Below are 17,584 nucleotides of genomic sequence, written 5' to 3'. Positions count from 1 at the left end.
GTGTTTTCAGTGTTGTCACTGCTCGGGCGCTGAGTGAGGTCTGGGAGGGGCGCACGCGGCGGGGAGGGGGAAGAGCGCAGACCTAGACCGGCGCTCCCTGGGGAGCAGAGCCCGAGGCCCGGCCCACTGCTTGTGCGAAGGGAGGAGCTCCAGGCGCCCCGCCCATCTAGCCCCGCCCCACAGGCCCCCAAGCTGCAGAGCGAAGGGCGGAGCCTTGGGGCGACCCGCCCTGGCGCTCGCCCCTCGCCGCGCCCAACAGGGCGGAGCAGGGGGCGGTGCCTAAGGGAGCCCCGCCCCGCGCCGCGCCGGGAGGAGGAGGAGCCGGCGGCCGGCCCGCACTGCAGCGCCAGCGCGCGAGCGGACGGCTGCGGACTCAGAACCGGGCCAGAGTGCCGAGCGGGCGTCGCGCAGGCAGACAGGCCGCGGCCGCGCCGCCGCCAGATCCCCCTCCCGCGCCCAGCCATGCCGTGCGCGGGCCCACCCTGAGCCGAGGCCTCCGAGGCCGGGCGGGCTCGGGGCCTCGGGACCGGGCCGGGGCCATGCTTGCACTGCCCTGACGATGCCGCCCGCCGCGCCCGCCCGCCTGGCGCTCGCCTTGGGCCTGGGCCTGTGGCTCGGGGCGCTGGCGGGGGTCCCCGGGCGCGGCTGCGGACCGTGCGCGCCCCCCTGCCTCTGCGGCCCGGCGCCCGGCGCCGCCTGCCGCGTCAACTGCTCCGGCCGCGGACTGCGGACGCTCGGGCCCGCGCTGCGCATCCCCGCGGACGCCACAGCGCTGTGAGTAACCCGCCGCCCTCAACGCGGGCCGGGCGGTTGCCATGGCGCCCGGCGGGCGCAAGGACTGGCGGCTGCCGGGGCCCGGCGGGGCGCGGGGCGCCTGCACCCTTCGGGGAGAGGCCGGCCGGGCAGGCCGCCGGCCTGGCGGGCCTCACAGGGCGTGGGCGCGTCCCCGGCCTCTAGAAGGGGAAACGGAGTGCGGGCCAGGCCTCTCCCAGGGCGAGGCTCCAGCGCAGTGAGGTCGGCCCGACTAAATAAGGAAAACCTGGGACCGGGGCCGGCTCTCAGCCCGCCTGGCCTCAGCCAGAGGGAAATAGGAAAATACCGGATTCTGTGCAGGCAGAGACATCGCACAACCCGGTGGGGCTCCGCTAACGCCAGCTGACTGGGGGCCTGTAGCATCGTGCGGAGGCGGGGCGGGAAGGTCTCTGAAAAACACTTAAACTCTAATTAGAGCTTAATAGGATGCAGCTTGGCCTGGGGGCATACCCAGCACTTGGGAGCCCAGGAGTAGGAAGCTAGGAGGTGGAGAGCTCTATCTGGGATGACAGGGAAGGCTCTCCGGAGGGGGTGGACAAGAATTTGATGGATGTGTAAGAATTGGCCTGTTATTTGAGGGGTAGGAAGGTGGGTTTAGGGGAAGGGAGGAGAGAACCATGTGTGCAAAGGACTGGAGGCTGGACTTGGTCGAACGTGGGTGTAGGGGTACACCTCCAGTGTGGCAGCTGTGGGAGGAAGGGGTAGTGTGAGGGAGTGGGAGCAGGATGGGTGGTGGGCTGGCGTCATGAAGGGCCTCATTTGTGCAGTTTAGCGTTCTGATGTTATCCTGGGAACAGTAGGGGGGTAGCATGCCCATGAAGGGGTTTAAAACGCTGAAAAGCAATTGTCAGGTTTGCATTTTGGCAGAAATAATAACAGGCAGTCTTTATGGAGAGCTTGCCTCCAGCCCGGACCTGTGCCAAGCTCTGGTTGTGAACTGTCACACATAACCCTCATCCTAATCCTCTGAGGTGAGGTACAGTGAAGATGCCCATTTTACAGATGAGAAAACAGCCCAGAGGTGATGGTGATGTGATTTGTCCAAGCACAAGTAGCAAGTAACAGCCAGTACATGGCAGAGGCAGGGTTTGACTGTGAGGAGCTGAGGGTTGGATTGAAAGGGATTCAGGGGACTGAGATTTTCAGATGGTTGTCCCCAGAGATGGGGACAGGCTCAGGGCCTGCTTATCCACATCCCTCCGGCCCCGTTTGGGTACTTGCAGACACCTAAGCCAGGACTCCATCACTCCCTGGCTGCATGCTGGAATCCCTTGGTGGGGGTTTAACATCCCCAGGCTTATTAAACCTGGGATTTGGTTTTGTAATGTTCCCTGGGTGACTCCAGTGTGTGGCCACCTTTTATGAGGAGGACCCTCATGGCCAGTGTTCAGACGAGTTTGGATGTTGGCGGGTGGGGCAGGGGTGGGTGCTTTTCCTGGATGGGTCCTCCTTGGGGCTTTGCTGGGGGTTGGGGCTGGGGGCTGGGGGCAACCAGGTTCTCCAGGGGCAGCGGCTGGGAGCCATGGGGCCACGCTGTCATCTTGCTCCCTGCCAGCTTAAGTGTTTGCCATCACGGCTGTCTCTGTGGAGGTGGGCTTCTGGCCTGGAGCCAGTGCCCACACAGTCGTTTTGGATCCACGCCACTCCTTGTTTCTCAATGCTGTGAGTAAGGTTACATACATCTCTCGTGGGCTGAGAGCTGCTGGGGGGTCAGGCCCCAGCTCCTGCTGGTTATTTCCGCTTCCTCATCACCTGGCGGCATTTTGGCATCCAGGAGCTGTCCAGGAAATAAACGGCACTGGTAGCTTGGCCAGGGGCCCGCAGCAGGGTGCAGGCTCCCAGGCATAGCAACGGAGCCTGAGCCTGTTGCCTTGCATGTGTCCCCTTAGGCTCTGGTCTTGGGTTTTGGAGGTCCAGGGAGCTGGTGGCCTGGCCTGAGCCAGCAGGATTCCCAGGGTTGCTGACCCTGCAGCATGTGATGATGGGACTCTGGGAGGAGGGGGATGGGGAATAGAGGAGACTTCATGTTCTTGTTGACACTCTGAAGCTGCCTCTGGGAGATTTCCAGAGGACTGGGTGCAAAATGGTAAACTGGGCCCTTGGGTGCAAATGTTAAGGCCCCCTCACCCCGGTCCCTCAGGCCACCATCTGTGCTCTGTGGGCTGCCCCAGCCATTCTGCCTGTCCACCCTGCAAACCCCCTCCTCAGGGAGCAGGAGGTGGGTGAGGCTTCTCTTCTCCAAGGGAGCAGGGCTGAGCTCAGAGATGCCAGGGAGCCTCCCGGGTGAGGGTGTGCGTGTCCAGGGGCCCCAGTACCCCTGCCTCCTGGGTGTCACCAGCAGCCTCCTCTAGCGGGCTCAGGCCTGGCGTCTCTGTCATCAGTGTCTCGCAGCCACGCCTCCATTTGAGACTCCTTGGCCAGCCTGAGGTGTGGCAGGACAGCTGTGTCCAGACTTGGGTGGGAGGACAGGGGCTGGCTGGTGGGGGATTCGGGGCCCCTGGGCCTCGGCATGCAGGATAGCCCAGGAGTCTGAGACCGCAGCCTTTCTTGGGTTAAGTGATGCTGCTGGGAGATGACAGCCTGAAAAAGATGACGTTACTCAGTAAAATGTTGTTGCTCTCCTATTTTTAAAGCTTTTATCCTGGAGAGTTTGAACATACACAAAAGTGGGAGGAATAGTGTGATGAACCTCATGGACCCACTGCCCTGTGGCCTGGCCTACCCCTCCACACCTCCACCCCACCCCAACCCATTTTGGAAGCAAATTCCAGCCATCCTACTTTTGATCTGTAAGCATTTTGGAATGTATGGTGACACCTCGATCACACCTAAAACAGTGCATAATACCCTGATCACTTTGCATGTCCAGTGTGTTCAAATTTGTGGTTGTCTCAGTTTTTTTAGTAGATTGAATTAGGACCCAAATAAGGTCCACGCAGTGGCAGTGTGGTTAGTTGATGTCCTTTAAATCTCTGTGGATGTGTAGGCTTTCCTTCCATCTGTTTCCTCTTGTGCGATTTATTGAAGAAACCGGCTCCGACGGCACCTTCTTTTGGATTGTGTCTCTGTGTGTCCCTCTGCCCTTGGTGTTCTTCCTGTACATTGATGGTCAGGTCCAGAGCTGTGTTGTATGGTGAACCACATTTCAAGTGCTCGAGCCACAGAGCCAGCGGGCTACCATGTTGGACGAGACGGCATAGAGAGTTCTAGATGTGACAGCACTGCTCCAGGTGCTGTCAGTCATTTTCAGGTGTGGTTGCTTTTGGCTGACAGCTTTTCAGGTGATGTGAGCTGCTAATTTTGGCCAGGGGCCCAAAGTGGGCCTCGTACTGTCTTGTGAATGTTTGGGTCTAGGACTAGGCTCAGAGCAGGGACTCAATAGGCACTTGGTTTGCTGATTAAAATATTGGGGCCTTAGGGTCTTCCATTGGCTGGGGGCACCCAGGGCCTCGCCCTTCCTTACCTGTGCCCCTAAATAATAGGGGAATCTCTGGGCGACTCAGCCCCCGGGGCCTGCACAGGACATGGGTGTGAGGGAAGATGGACATCAGGGAGTAGACCCCTGGGCTTGGCGTGGGCCTGGCGTGTGTGTAACGTGTTAAATTGCAGGTGTCATGCACGTGGCTGCCTTGAGGGCTGGCGGGGCAGCGGAGGGCCCTGTCTCTGGGCCCTCACCAGAGGGAGGGCCTGGCTGCTGTGTTCCTGGCCCTGTGCCAGGGGTCTTCAAGGCCCACGTCTCTGAGGCTTTTATGACAGCAGAGCTAGTGTTAAACCAAAAGACAGATGATAAGGAGGAGGCCGTTTTGGAGGGGCTCCCTGGAAGGATCCCCAGTGTAGGTGACATTGAAGCCAAGACTCAGTGCTCACGCAGGAGTCATGCAGGGGCTGGGAGAGAGCGTCCCAGATAGAGGGGACAGCCTGGTAGAGTCTCAGAGGTGCCAGGTGATGGAGGGGCGGGAGGTGGGGCCTCTATCGAGAGAGCAGGGGGGCAGCATTGAGGGACCCAGGAGAGAAGCGTCATGATTGGCATCTTCTAGAAAGAAGACTAGCTGGGGCGTGGAGACAGTGGGTTTCAGGAGGCCCTGGGTGTCCTGCGTACTCAGCTGGTCTCACCCTCACATTACCTGAGCTGCATATGATAGCTGGCACTTGGAAATGCAGACTAAGTGCACATGTAACATTAGTTTTGTGGTAAGACACAGACTGCAGATTTGTCTGAACTGTGGACAAGAGGGCACATACTGCCTTCTGTAAGGTCCCCTGGCAGGTCAGGCAGGTGAATGGGAAGGCTTCAGCTTCATCTGTGACACCTGGGGACACGAAGGGACCAACACCAGAGCATTTCCAGTGCCAGTAACCCTCAGGAGCCAGGCAGTAGCTGGGAGCAGTGAGGACAGCCACCATCCAGGAGGGTGAACACACCTGCAAAACGACTGCAGGGTGGGGAAAACATGCAAACCATCTACCTGATGAAGGACTTGTAGCTAGAATACATAAAAACCTTTATGACTCAATGCTAAAAAAATGGGCAAAGGATCTGAACAGATCAATCTCCAAAGGAGATACACAAATGACCAATAAGCACATGAAGAGATGCTCAGTGTCTAGCTTTCAGGGAAACGCAAATCAAAATTACAATGAGATACCATTTCATACCCACTGGGATGGCTGTCACCAAAAGACAGACAATAAGGAGTGTTGGTGAGAACGTGGGGAATTGGAATCCTCGTGCACGGCTGGTGGGGATGTAGGATGGGGCAGCATTTTGGAAAACAGTATGGCAGCTCCTCAGAAGATTAAGCTAAGCATAGAGTTAGCATAGGGCCCAGCCATTCTCCTCTCAGGTGTATGTACACCCAAGAGACACGAAACCTACGTCCACACAAAAACTTGTACACAAGTGCCCGTAGCAGCATTATTCATAGTACCTGTAAGGTGGAAACAACTCAAGTGTCTATCAAGAGATGAATAGATACACAGAATGTGGTCTGTTCATGAAATATTATTCAGCCATGAAAAAGAATGAAGTACTGATACATGCTACAGGGTGGATGAGCCTTGAAAACATGTTCAGTGAAGGAAGCCAGACACAAAAAGCCACATGTTGCATGATTGCACTAATAAAAAATGTCCAGAACAGGCCAATCCATGTAGGCACAAGCAGACTAGTGTCTACAGCTGGGATGGGGGATGGGGGTGGGGGATGGTGGCCAAGCATTGTGGGGTTTCTGTTTTGGGGGATGAAAATGTTCTGGAATTAGATGGTGGTGGTGGTTGCACAACCTTGAGAATATACTAAAAACCACTGAATTGTAAACTTTAGAAGGGTGAGCTTTATAGTATGTGAATTATAAAACAAATGTCTGAAGAAAATATCCCAGGGGTGCACCCCACTTCTGCAGCCGCCTTGTCTTCTCCACGGTTGCCATGAGTGGGGACTCTCTGCTGAGCCCTTTTCTTGTGATGTGTTGCCCCAATGCAGTTGGGTTAGAACCACACTTGGTTCCATTTTACAGACCAGGAAACTGAGGCTCCCAGAGGTTGAGTCACTTCCTAGGGTCACGTGGCTGGTAGGTTGTGGCAGAGAGGTGATTTCATCAGCACGCTCTGGGACATATCCCTGGAACTGCATTCGGGGGCCTGGGGTACAGCACCAGTGACCTGCTTCGTCAGCAGACAGAGGTGGCGGTGGGGGCATCCCTGAGTGGGGCTGGGTTATGTTTGAATGGGACCAGGTGGGCTCTGGACTCAGGCCCCAGCTGCTTGCCTGGGCCTGCCCTCCCCAGCCCTTCCCACCAGCTCCCTCCTTGAAATTCCCTTGGCTGTCCCTGCTCTGGTCCTCCCCACTGACTTTCTATTTGGTTCCAGGAGGGAGGCAAGGAACACAGGAGTAGGGGACTTAGGCTCTGGGTCAGACCTGGTTCACATCCCAGCTCCTCCGCTTCCTGTATGACCTTGGCTGAGTCACTCGGCCTCTCTGAGTTTCAGTTGCCTCACCTGCAAAATGGGTACCATGAGTGGATGAACCTTATGTGGTTGTGGGGCGTCAGAGGTGAGGGTGTATGGTGCACCCACGGGACTCAGTTGATGGTGGCCACGATAATCATAACTGTTGTCAGAGTGGCCCCCCTGTCCCTTCTCTGTGTTCTCAGAGCCCATTACCTTATACCCAAGCATTGGCAGGAGTTGGGCCCCTAGGACCTGCCCTGCCACAGAGCAGACAAAAAGCCTGAGGAGAGGTGCCCCTGAGCTGGTGCACATGTGCCCGTGACTGTGTTGCTCAGACCAAATGCTGCAGCAGATGGGAAACGCACAGATTAGCCTTGGGCAGGCAGGCTCCTACACACCCCTTGGCACCCAGTCCAGGAGGCCCCATGTTCAGAAGCCTTCCTGCCTCCTCTGGTCTGGCCTCAGAGGTGACTTCAACGCAAAGCCAGGTGGCTGTTGGGATGTATCATGCCTCGCATGTTTCTCTTGTGTTTTTATCTGTTTTATGCATTTGTGTGTTCGATGCCTTCATGTGTGGATGTGTAACATGGTGAAGTTATGAGGCATAAACCGCACTGTGAGCTCTCGTGTACACCTTGTTCTGTGCCCTGAGCTGATGAGGCACCATTGGAATCTGCGCACACTCGAGCTGCTCAGTGCTCCCCGTGGCTGCCCCGCTCACTGCAGCCCTCAAGTTGGCCCTTGAGGAGCTGACTGGTGCAGGCGCTTTCGGGTCAGGTGTGCCCAGCGTGCGCAGACTCGGTCTCCCTTTCCCAGATCTCTGCAGACCCGTCCTGTGGCTTCTGCCTCAGAGGTTAGGTTCGGGCTCCTCTCCGGCTGCTCTGCCATCTTGTGACAGCTGGCCGGGTGGCGGTGCCGCCACCTTCGCCCCCCACCCGGGGGGGCCTGTGCCATGTAGGTGGGTGTGTGGGGACCCTGGCTCCCGAGGGGGATCCCGGCTGGGGTTTGGTTTCAAGTGAGGAAGCCATTTTGGATGAGACACACATTTTCCTTTCCGGAACACTCTGCGGTGGCCAGCGCCACAACGGGAACCCAGCCGGGCCCAGCCCACGGAGTGCTGGAATGAAAACACCCTGCTCCGGCCGCGCTGTCTGGGGTGGCGGCCGCCGCCTGGGATGGGTGCGCTGGGGCTCACCCTCCGTGCTGGCCGGCCAGGCCACGTGCCTGCAGTCTCGCTGTCGGGCAATCGCAGCTGGAAAATGTGGCTCACGTCCTTTCTTCCCGGAACACCTCGTTCTTTATGGCTTGGCAGCTGTCTCTGCCGAAGGGCCCAGTGGTACCCAGCCGCCCATGCCAGGGAGGGGGCTACGTTTGGGGACCACAGTGGGCAGGGCTCTTTCTCCCTCTGAGGTGCCCATGGGCCCAGGCCTGGCAAAGTGTGTCCCCAGTTCTAGCAGGCCTGGAGTCCACTCTTGGATCCTATGGGGCTGCCCTGGAAAGGGCTCTGTCCTGAGGCGGGGCAGAAGCCAGCCTTGCCTTTTGGCTGAGGCGAGGAATGAGGGCCAGTGCTCTGGGCAAGGCTAAAAGCACCCGGGGCCTCCAGATCCTGCACCTCTAAACTGAGCCCTATAGCCCAGTGGCCGTGCCCAGCAGCTGACTGGGTGACGGGATTGCTGGCCACGCTGGATGATGCTTCTGCCCCTGGAATTCTGGAGGCCATGTGCCGGCTCCCAGGCCAGGATGGGGAGAGCCCCAGCTACCTTTGTCCCTCACTGTTCGGACTCTTGGGAGCGACCACAGGGTGAGGAGGGCAGCCTCCTGGAGCCTCAGCGTTTCCATCTGTAGAAGGGGTCGGCGCAGCCCCTGCCCTGGCTGACTGTGACGGGCCAGAGTGCAGAGGGACATCCCAGCTGAAGGCAGCACATGGGCGCCAGTGTCCATGGGTACTGGTCCTTTTCCTCCCCTTGCCCTGAAGAGTGGCCCCAAATCCCCAGCTGCAGGTGGAGGGGCAAGCTGGGCCCTCTCCTGGGAGGGTCCCCTCTTAGCCCTTCGCCACCCCCTGCCCCCAGTCTTATTAATGCCCTGACGGTGGCTGCCTCTTTGTAGGCTGATCTGGGAAGGCCCCTCTTCGGGGCTCCCTTCCTTGTCCTGGCCTGTAGTTCCAGGGGTTTCCTGGGCAGGGGATGTCACCACACCAGACGCCTGTGTCTCATCCTGGTGATGGTTCAGTCGTGGGATGGCCACGCCTGGTGAGGGAGCCCATAACATGCTCAGGGAAACACAGGCCACCTCCTATTCCGACGCCCTGGGACAAGGCGCCAGGGGGCTCTCGCAGGCCTTTCCCTGTCTTTGAGGTCCAGACCCCCCTTCTGGGCCCTAGTTTGGCGCCAGATGGGGGTGGGTGGCTCGGGCTGGCCCCTCCATGCCCTTGCGCCAAGAGCCTGCCCCCTGCCCACCCCTGCAGCTCACCCTCTCCGCATGTTTTTCTTCAGATCGGCTCTCTCTCCAAAACTTGAATTCATTAATTTAAACATCATCATTTCCGCCCCTGGAAGCCAGCCTCTCTCACCATAAATAGAAGGGAATGAAGACAGAGTGAGGTTATTAGACTCAAACTAACCCACCCCGTCCCACTGCCAAAAGGAGCCGTTACCGCGGCGTCGAGTGGGGGCACTGGGAGCCGAGCATGTGGGTGGGGTCTGGACCAGCCTGTGGGGTCCCAGGGCACCGGGACCGGCCTGTGGCCTCTCATCCCTTCTGCCTCAACCTGGCTCCTGAGGGGATGTGTTGGGGGTCCCCCGTGGCTGGGCTGAGGGAAGCCTGTTTCCCTGGAGCCCTGGGGCCTCCATGGAGAGGACAGGGCAGCTGAGGCTGCATTTCTGGAAGCCCAGCGAGAGCGGGAAGCAGGAGCCCTAGGCCTCGGATGGGGAGTGGGGGGCCTTCTGCCGCAGCTCTGTCCTGTCCTGCCAGAGGGAGGAGGCAGCTGCTGGCTCGGGCAGAGTGGTTACGTAACATCTGCAGGCGGCCTCTCCGGAGCCCATTCCCCCCCAAGCCCTGTTTCCAGCGTGGCGGCCAGCGCCGGGTGGGGTGCTGGGCTGGGGCCTGGTGCTCGCCTCCACTGCTGACCACATGCGTCTGGAATGTGCAGATGTTTCCTTGGGGGCTCCGGCTGGCCCCCAGACCCCGCCTGGCATCTGGACTGGGGAGCAGGCACCCTGGCCACTCCCCCGCCTTGACAGAGAAGGAGACTGAGGCTGCTTGGGGCTGCAGGGCAGGGTCCTGGCTTATCTGCAGCCTCCGTTTCCTCAGCTCTAGGAGGCACTGCACTTGGAGCCACCCAGGGCTCAAAAACGACCTCTCCTTGGCCTCCACCTCACACACCTCTTCCCACTCGGCTTTATCTAACAGCCCCTTCCCCATCTCTCCCTGTTGGGCCCTGAGACACCCTTCCCTGCCCCTCTGCGAGAACTAGGATGTGAGCAGGGGCTGAGCCCTGTGTGGGGAGGTCAGGGGGAGCCACCATTGTCCACAGGATGGGGGCCCCTCAGCACCTTCCGCTGGACACCTCCAGCTTGGTGGTGGAAGCAGGGGTTCTCCCCCACCCCCAGCTCCTGCTCGGAATAGGAAAGATCGGAGCCAGAAGGACACACTCCCCCGGGAGGCTGGATGTCTGATTTGGAAGGCAGGGGGAGTTGGGGCAGTCCAGTGCTGGGGGCAGACTGGGCTCTCCAGTGACAGCTGGGCACTGTGGGAAGAGGAGAAGGAAGGCCCAGGTGTGGGGGTAGAACAGGGGTCTTCACTCCTCCCCCAACACACTTAACTGTCTCGGGTCAGGAGGGGGAACAGGAGGGGACGAGCCAGGTATGAGAAAGCCCCCATCTCCATCCAGTGCTGTGGGCTAGCCTGGTCCCTGGTGCCCAGGGAGGTGACACGTGTCTTGTGCTGTTGTGCGTGTGTGCCTGTCCCCAGGTGGTGTGTGTGGTCCCCAGGTCACCCCTCCCCCTGAGCTGGCCTGACCCCTCCAGACTTGGGGTCCCTGGAAGTTGCTGGCTTGGGCCTTGGAGGGGTCTGGGAGGGTCCACATGGCCAGAGGGTGGACTCTGCTTGGCCTAGGACCTCTTGGGTGCTGGCTCTCTTCCTAGTGGGGGCTGGCTGCTGTGGTGCTTAGCCAGTCTCTGCTGCTTCTGCCAGCTCTGCTGGGCTCCTTGCGCTCCTTTAGGTGGCTCCCTGGGCTTGCTGTGTTCCCCACCGCCCCGCTTTGTAAGACAGAGAGAACCTGAGTGGGGGGCAGGGCGTCAGTGACTATGATGATGTCACGGGGGGGTGCAGTGGAAACCCGAGGGGCTGGGGGTGGGATGGGGCTGGCCCACAGCAGCCTTGGCATTCCCCCAGAACAGTGACGGCAAAAGCAGATGGAGGGACTTCCCTGGTGGCGCAGAGGTTAAGAATCTGCCTGCCAATGCAGGGGATTGGTCCGGGAAGCCCTGGTCCAGGAAGATCCCACATGCTGCAGAGCAACTAAGCCCGTGTGCCACAACTATTGAGCCTGCGCTCTAGAGCCCGTGAGCCACAACTACTGAAGGCAGCGTGCCTAGAGCCCGTGCTCCGCAACAGGAGAAGCCACTGCAGTGAGATGCCCGTGCACCGAAACAAGGAGTAACCCCCGCTCGCTGCAACTAGAGAAAGCCCGTGCACAGCAATGAAGACCCAACGCAGACAAAAATAAATAAATTAAAAAAAATAAATTTATAAAAAAAAAAGAATCCACCTGCTAATGCAGGGGACACGGGTTTGATCCCTGGTCCGGGAAGATCCCACATGCTGTGGAGCAGCTAAGCCCGTGTGCCACAACTACTGAGCCTGCGCTCTAGAGCCCGCGAGCCACCACTACTGAGCTCATCTGCCACAACTACTGAAGCCTGCGCGCCTAGAGCCCGTGCTTTGCAATAAGAGAAGCCACCACGATGGGAAGCCTGCGTGCTGCAACGAAGAGTAGCCCCACTCACCGCAACTAGAGAAAGCCCACGCGCAGCAACGAAGACCCAACACAGCCAAAGATAAATTTATTTTTATAAAAAAGCAGATGGAGATGTGGAAAAGTGGCTGTTCAGGGCCTTGAGGCCAGGTGAGGACTCCACCAGTGTCTGCCTCCAGAGGCCCTCCTCCAGTGTCCTCTCTGCACCCCCACCACACTGTTACCCGTGGCACGCCCCTTACGGATGCTCCGAGGCAGCCCTGGCCTGTGGTGATGCACCTGGCTTTTGTCCTGGTTCTGCCTTCAGGCTGCAGGAGCTTTGCCGGGCAGGGTCTTTCTCTGCACTGTGGGCCCTGACCAGACCCAGGTGAGTCCTGGGGAGAAGGGGCTCCCTGGAGCTGGGAGCATGGGGAGCACGTGGCCAGCACTCATGACGGGGTGAGGCTGTCTTCGTCAGTCGGGGGGAAAGCCTCCCGGGGGCAGCTGGGCCAGGCCAAGCTGGATAGAAGACTTAGCTGGGCCCAGGATGGCCAAGAGCCATGGGCCAGTAAGGCCAGGGATGATGGTGTCCTGCCAGGGTGGGCGTTGGCTGGGACACTGAGGTAGACCCGGCTCCCTCCTCCTGCCCTGGTTTTTCTGGCACCGCAGATGGCTCCCCGCAGCTGCCGCTAATGATGGATTTTCCAGAAAATGGGATGTGGAAAAACATTGTAGGGATTTTCCTTCTTTCCTCTTCTGCTTGAGGCCCTGGCTGGGGAGCTGTCCCTGGTGCCCCTGGTGGGTGTCTCATGCTTGCACTCACCCTTGTGTCCCACTGTCCCCCAGTCCCCGTCTCTGGATCATCTGACTGCCTAGGGCTTTTGCTTCTGGGCCCCTGCAGCTCTACTTCTCAGAGGCACGGATTCCACAGCTGTCCTCCCTTTAGCCTCAGAGGAGCCCCTGCTTGAGTCTCACTGAAATTTCTCATGGCACAGCCGTCCCCACTTGGTGCGTTGTACTTGACATTGGGTGGAGTCTGTCTGCCTTTCCCTGGTCTCCTGGCCTGCCTCAACCCACCGCGGGGATGGTGTGGATGCCCCAGCAGCCCACCTCTGGGCACACATGCTCATGTGCAGTGGTAGAGGGCCTTGGCCTGTACTGGGAGACACCATGTGTGTGTCTCTTTTTTTTTTTTAAAGCAGATGAGACTGTCCCAAATTGTTTATTAGGTAGGAGTTTTACAAGCATTGCTTCCGTTAGCAGTAACAGCAGTGCTGGAGAGCGTTATGCCTTCTCCAGGCTGCACCGCGAGAGCCTCACCGTGCTTTGGTGATCCGCTGGGTGTCAGGATTTCTTCTTGTAGCTTTATGGAACGGATCAGTGAGGATAAACTCAAAGAATTTGTATGTGGAATCTTCGCCAACCATTAAGAATCCAGGGCTCTGCGGCCGTGCATTGGCATCGTGCTCACTCCTCAGCAACAGACTAAAGGCTTTGAGCGAACTTCAGTGGCTTAACACAGTGATGCGCAGGCGCCATGGGCTCCCTTAGGCCTGGGCGGCTGCAGCTGCCATGACACACGCAAATCCTGTGTCTCCTATATCCTGCTGGGCCTGGTCTCCCAGTCTGTGCGCTGGATCGGCCGGCCGGGGTTGGGCGGGGCTGCTGTGGAGGGCACGGAGCACCCCGGAGGAAGGCCGACTGCTGCCTCCCCCACTGCTCTTGGCTTGCTTGTGAGCGCCCAGCTTGGCTTACCCAGTGGCACCGCCAGATGGAAGGGGGAAGCTAGGCTCCATTGTGAGGGGCAGAGGTGACCCTGCCAGAGGGTCCTGTCACTATGTCCCCTGGCCCCCAAGGGCGTCTCTGCTTCTGGAGTTCCTGGGACCCATGCTCTGGGCATGGGCTCCCTGTCACGCAGCCTTTGGGGGAAGGGACCTGCATGCGCGCACACACACCCGCCAGTATCCAGATGGGAAACCCAGCTGTTCAGTGGGGTTGTCTGGGACCCCTGGCTCGGGTGAGTCGGGTGGAGCTCCAGCCTTGAGCCCACTGTCAGTGGACCGTGCCGCTTCTTGGAGTGGAGGAGGCCTTGCCTTGACCTCCCCGGTTGGTGTGGCTGCTGGCCCCCCTTGCCCAGCCCATCGCCGTCTGCTCCCCTCTGAAGCCCCCGCTCTAGGTCTTGCTGGGCATCCTGTCTGTCCCCTCCTGCACCGACTTTCTCCTGCTTGAAGAGCAGAATGAAAGTGTGGGAAATGGAGGGGCCTGCCTGCTCTCAGGAGTGGGGTTATTACCGTGCACCCCTCCAGCGCTTTCTTTAGAGTTTGAACAGTCACGGGGAGCGGGGGGACTGCATCTTGCAGCTGCATTTCTCCTGCCTCTGTGGCTAAGCGGGGGTGTGAGCCACACCTGCTCACCAGCTCCTGTCACATCTCATGGGTGAGGGGAAAGACGTCTGTGCCTCGGGGCGTGCATGTGGCTGTGCTGGTGCCCAAAGCAGTTGAACTCTCAGGGCATGCGGCGTTACTGGGTGGCACCCACACTGCCGTTTTGCGCTTGTTGCTGGGATAGAGCCTTTGCCAAATCAGGTGTCCCCCCAGCCTGCACAGTCAGGCCACTGGTCAGAGCAGCGATGGGGCTGCAGGTCCTCTGGGCTGAAGCCTCCGTCCCCATGTGGTCCCAGCAGGAGCTGCAGCCCCAGCCCTGACCCTGTGGGACCCCTGTCCAGTCTCAGAGGTCCCGCTGCTGGGAGGACCCTGCCCCTTGCAGCTATGTAGCTCTTTTGACTGTGCCCGAGGCTCTACTCACAGCCCTTCTTGAGGAAGCCCCCGATTCAGGGGAGAACTTTGGTCTTGCCCACCTTTGCCCACCTACTGCCTGTACCCTCCTGCCTGAGGCCTTATGATTTGGAGGCTGCCTGTGGCCTGCTGCCTCCCCAGGCAGGCTGCAGCCAGCATCGGCTGAGCATGTCATGTCCACGTGCCGTCCACTCAGTGCCAAGTCTCCCGATGGCTGCCCCCTATGCAGAGGGAGAGACCAGGCTCCCAGGGGTTAGCTGAGTGCGTCCAGTCCCCCTTTCCTCACTCCCTTGGTGGGGGCCAGAGGGGGACAGGAGCCCCTTTGGGCCTGGCTTCCCTCGTATCACCTGCAGGCAGGTGGTACCCCTCCAGAAGTCCCCCAGGTGGCCACCTGGCTGTGTTGGAAGCCAGGATCACGTGAGCAGCCTGACTGAGAACTGGCCCCCAGCCAGTATTTGGGTATAGGTGGCCATGAGGCCCCATGTGGATAGCAGGTCCGCAGGAAGGAGCAGTGGTCAGGGGCTGGGGTGGGGGCCATTTCCTGAGCCTCATTCCAGAAGTGGTCCTGGACATTGTGAGCCAGGCAGAGGTATCATACCAGGCATCCCAGCACCACCCCTGGGCATGGTCTTGGGGTCTGGGCTGGCACTCAGGCCCCTGGCTTCCAGGAGGGCCTTGTCTTCACACCAGCCAGTTCTTATTAAGTTCTTGTTGTATGTGGGGCAGCTGGAGAGAGCAAAACCCATTCCAGAGGGTGGCTGATGGAGCTGGGCTTCAGGACACCCCTCAGGCTGCCACGGGAGCTCGGATTAGAGGGACTGTGAAGTCTGGGCGGGTGCCCAGGGATGGGGGTCTGGACCAAGCTGTGGCTCAGGTAGGGTGGGGGAGTCTGAATGTTTTAGGAGCTGGGTTGACAGGACCTGGAGACAGATAGGCCTGGAGGAGGCATTGACAGGCCAGGGAAGGGCAGACCTGGTGAGAGGCATTCTGGGGACATCAGAGGGCCAGAGTGACACCTGGAAGGGCAGAGGCCCCAAGGGTGGGAGGCCCAGGCCTCGTCAGTTTGGAGACTATGGTGGGAGGTATAGACCTGTGGGAGCACAGGGAGGCCTGGGAGGAGTGGCGACTGGAGGTGTCCACTGAGTCAGGCTGGTCCAGGGTCCCTGCCCAGGAGGTGGACGGGCCGGGTGACTGGCCTCCACCTCTATGCCGGGCGGGGAGGTGGAATTGTTGGCTAGAGAGTGTATCCTCGGAAAGACTCGCGAGGGGCTGGGGTCATGTAGTCATTGGAGTGTAGTCACTGGTGTGTCACCACCACGTCACCTGCACTGGGGGTGATGGTAGACAAAAAGTGCTGTTGTTCTGTTTTCATGGTGTTTCTCCAGTTATGAGACCGGGTGTTTTTCTGTGTATCTGTGACATTTGTATATCTTTCGTTAATCTTGCCTATTTTCATCTTTAGCCTTTTTTTTCCCCCTGGAGTAACTTGCTTTCTTTATGGTTTGTTAACAGCATATGTGGAAAGGGGATTATGGGCCTTTAATCCATCATCTAAATTGCTAGTGCTTTTCCCAGCTTGTAGTTTGTTTTCTGATTTTATGATATTTTGTGTGTAAGTTGCATGTTTTTGTGCAGTTGGATCTTTCGGCTTTTGATGTTTTATTTCTGCTCATAGTTTCATGCTTTGAGAACCCGTGACTCTTCTCCCGTGTCTTGCACCATGTTCGGTTCTCTGATATGGTTCTGTTGACCTTGAGGGCCTGGGATTATGGAGATCCAACTCTAACTCTGGTGCCCAGACCCCAGAGACTTAGCACGGGCTGTCAGTACTGCTCTGCTATGGGGTCATCCACCAGAGCCCCCTTCCCGTTTGTGTGGTCTGTGCCACATTCCCCCCACCCTCCAGCTGGTAGCAGCTGGGCCCCCGGCCCTGGAAACCCCTGGGCTTCCTTGTGTGTTCTGAACCCTGTGTGGAGGGGTGAAGCCTGCCCTACATGGTGCAGTCCTGCTGGGGGAGGGGGCAGGGGGTGGGAGGGGAAGGGGCAGGGCATGGATGGAGTGCTGAGGGGCCAGCTCTCTCCTGCCTCGGGCTCTCCAGATGAGAGTTCATTCAGGTCTTCCACCTCTGGCCCTGGGAAGAGGGAGCTCAGAAGGTGGGAGGCTGCAGCTGGAGAGCATCTGAGGTGGGCCCGGGTGGACTCTGTGCCATGGCTTGGGCCCCAGCACTGACCTGCAGCTGCTTTGCTCTCTAGAGATGTCTCCCACAACCTGCTCCGAGCGCTGGACATCGGGCTCCTGGCGAACCTCTCGGCGCTGACGGAGCTGTGAGTGTCCCCTCCAGGGCTGCTGCGGGATTCCACGCACTGGGCAGGTGGCGGCTGCCTGTCATTGTTGCGGTTGAGGGGGCTCGCGTCAGACAATGTCGAATCTCTCCTTTCTTTTAGGGACATAAGCAACAACAAGATTTCTACATTAGAAGAAGGAATATTTGCTAATTTATTTAATTTAAGTGAAATGTAAGTTTTGTTGGTTTTGGTGGCTGTCGGCAGCTGGGCCCGTGGCCCCCACACCTGCCCTCTGAGCCTGCCCCGCCCCCTGCAGAAACCTGAGCGGGAACCCGCTGGAGTGTGACTGTGGTCTGGCCTGGCTGCCGCGCTGGGCAGAGGAGCAGCAGGTCCGTGTGGTGCGGCCTGAGGCGGCCACGTGTGCTGGGCCCGGCCCTCTGGCCGGCCGGCCCCTCCTCAGCGGCCCCCTGTTGGACAGCAGCTGTGGTGAGTGCGGGTGGGCGGGACACACTTGGCCCCTCCCTGCCGGGCAGCTTGGCCAAGCAGCCGGCGGGAACCCTGCCGGTTTTCAGGGGTCTCCAGCCTATGGTGGCAGATGGGGATTGGGGAACAGCTGCCCGAGAGAAATAATTACAGGGGCTAGGACAGACTGACTGGGGGAGGGGTCGCAGAGGCCCTCTGGACCAGGGGACCACGTAGGTGTGAGGCGGGGAAACCAGTCTGGGGGTGGGGGTGAGCGCCACGCAGCTGTTGGAGGGTCGGAGATGATGTGATCTGGGGTGTAGAAT

General features: G+C 59.2%; 1 protein-coding gene across 11 annotated transcripts in view; it reads left to right on the top strand.

The window, feature by feature from the left end:
* The first annotated feature begins 358 nt into the window (after positions 1 to 358).
* The window catches only part of PKD1 (polycystin 1, transient receptor potential channel interacting), a 46,852-nt gene continuing 29,626 nt past the window's right edge, over positions 359 to 17,584 (top strand). For 6 of the 11 annotated variants that reach the window (XR_009535807.1, XR_009535806.1, XR_009535805.1 and 3 more), the window contains exons 1-4: positions 359 to 774; positions 16,764 to 16,835; positions 16,956 to 17,027; positions 17,113 to 17,282. Coding sequence is in view for 7 of the 11 variants with exons in the window: in XM_060124961.1 (XP_059980944.1) it covers positions 560 to 774; positions 16,764 to 16,835; positions 16,956 to 17,027; positions 17,113 to 17,282 (529 nt within the window). In the remaining 4 variants the exon portion in view is untranslated. The remainder of the gene's footprint in view (positions 775 to 16,763; positions 16,836 to 16,955; positions 17,028 to 17,112; positions 17,283 to 17,584) is intronic. The other 5 variants (XM_060124958.1, XM_060124960.1, XM_060124962.1 and 2 more) reach the window with 2 other exon arrangements.

The sequence above is a fragment of the Lagenorhynchus albirostris genome, chromosome 15, assembly GCF_949774975.1.
Source record: "Lagenorhynchus albirostris chromosome 15, mLagAlb1.1, whole genome shotgun sequence".
Lineage (NCBI taxonomy): Eukaryota > Metazoa > Chordata > Mammalia > Artiodactyla > Delphinidae > Lagenorhynchus > Lagenorhynchus albirostris.
The sequence above is the reverse complement of the archived record's forward strand: the minus strand, read 5'-3'. Positions and strand labels throughout refer to the sequence as shown.